Here is a 1,845-nt window from a genome sequence, read left to right as displayed (position 1 = left end):
TATATATATATATATATATATATATATATATGTGTGTGTGTGTGTGTGTGTGTGTGTGTGTGTGTGTGTGTGTGTGTGTGTGTGTGTGTGTGTGTATATATATATGTATTTATAGATTCAAGGACTCATTTACTATAATCCCAATTTTGGTGGGATCTTTGAGTCCGGAAAGAGAGGCGCTTTACGGGAGATTGTTAGCGCCCTACATGGCTGATCCGCAAACATTGTTCGTCATTTCTTCAGATTTCTGTCACTGGGGACAACGTTTTCGCTATACTTACTATGATAGATCATGTGGACCTATACATAGATCTATTCAAAATCTCGATAAAATGGTATGGTGTTTAATTTCTTTTCTTTGAGCAAGAATGACGATTAATTTCGTAATTTAAATATATTGTCTACAATATTATATATATTCGTTAAATTAGGGTATGGACATTATAGAGACTTTGAATCCTCTAATGTTCACCGAATATCTTAAGAAATATGGCAATACTATATGTGGCCGACATCCAATTGGCGTTTTGTTGCAGGTAATAAAGCAAGAAAATTAAATAGATAAAGTCCTGCGCACAATGGAGGAAATATTAGGAATAGGAATAAATATTGAGATTTCAGCTTCAGATTTCAACTTATCAGAAATCGTGTATTCTAGTGTAATTAGTATCTGATAGGTTAAAATCTTAATATTTATTCCTCTCTCTAATATTTCTTCTTTGTGCTCAGGTCCTAAATGAGTTAGATTCCAATTATTTTAATCAATGTTGTATTTTATGTCTTCATATAGGCAATTCACAGTCTTAAAGGAAATACAAATGGTCAAAGAATGAATCTGAAATTTTTGAAATATGCTCAAAGTAGTCAATGTAACAATATGAATGACAGTTCTGTCAGTTATGCTAGTGCTTCCTTAGTTCTTGAGTGATAAAACTATACATAATATCAAATACGGTCATTGGTCAGTTTGCTGATTATAGACATTTTCTTAAAGTGGAATGATGTTTAACAGAAAGATGACAGTAAAAACTTCTATAAATTATTATAAACGAGACTAAGTTGAACGTTGAGATTTTATAATGCAAGAGGAGATACTGAATTTAACTGCTGTAACTTCTAATATTTGTATAATATGACTATTATGCGATGGGTGTTGGGACAAATGTTAATTCTTGCGCTATGTGTTAACAAATAGAAATGTACTATTATCGAAACTTTTTTGCATAATGCGTTTCGGTTTATTACTTACAAGAGATATTCAGTACTTCCAGATTTCAATATGGGAAGGAGCTTAAATATTTCTTTGCTTTGATTTTCGATAAAACTATTTTAGAATTAACAGCAAAGTGTGTTTCTTGCATGTGCACTTTTGAGTAAGCAGGTTTCAAACTATTGGCAAAGAAGAGAATATTGTTTATTGGCACTTACAAATTGGATTCTTTTTATATATATAATTAGAGAGATGTATTAAAATTGTTAATTTGTACCTAAATTTATATTTTAAATATACTATTTATGTTAGAAGTAATATAATTTTTACGGTGCTTGAATTGTGTTACGTTTAGGCTATGCTGAATTAGCAAAATTTTAAAATTGTTTCTAAATTGGCATAGATTAATTTAAACTAGATTATAAAGTTCTATATCTCTCTGTTATAAAAATAACGTTTGCTATTTTTGACATTTAAACTACACACACACACACACACACACACACACGCGCGCGCGCGCGCGCGCATGTACCATTTTAAATAATGAAGATAAATGATTCAAGATTTTTCGAAAATTATGATAGATACGGAAAAATGTTCTAAACAAAAACAGTTATATTCAGAAGGAGACATAA

General features: G+C 30.5%; 1 protein-coding gene across 1 annotated transcript in view; it reads left to right on the top strand.

Annotated features, from left to right (window-relative positions):
• LOC105622381 (protein MEMO1) overlaps window positions 1-928 on the top strand; it is a 5,563-nt gene extending 4,635 nt beyond the window's left edge. Inside the window, exons 6-8 of the mRNA XM_012203810.1 lie at window positions 116-335; window positions 432-536; window positions 791-928. Coding sequence (XP_012059200.1) covers window positions 116-335; window positions 432-536; window positions 791-928 — 463 coding nt within the window. The remainder of the gene's footprint in view (window positions 1-115; window positions 336-431; window positions 537-790) is intronic.
• The last annotated feature ends 917 nt before the right edge of the window (window positions 929-1,845 follow it).

This window comes from Atta cephalotes (genome assembly GCF_000143395.1).
Source record: "Atta cephalotes unplaced genomic scaffold scaffold00002, whole genome shotgun sequence".
Lineage (NCBI taxonomy): Eukaryota > Metazoa > Arthropoda > Insecta > Hymenoptera > Formicidae > Atta > Atta cephalotes.
The sequence above is the reverse complement of the archived record's forward strand: the minus strand, read 5'-3'. Positions and strand labels throughout refer to the sequence as shown.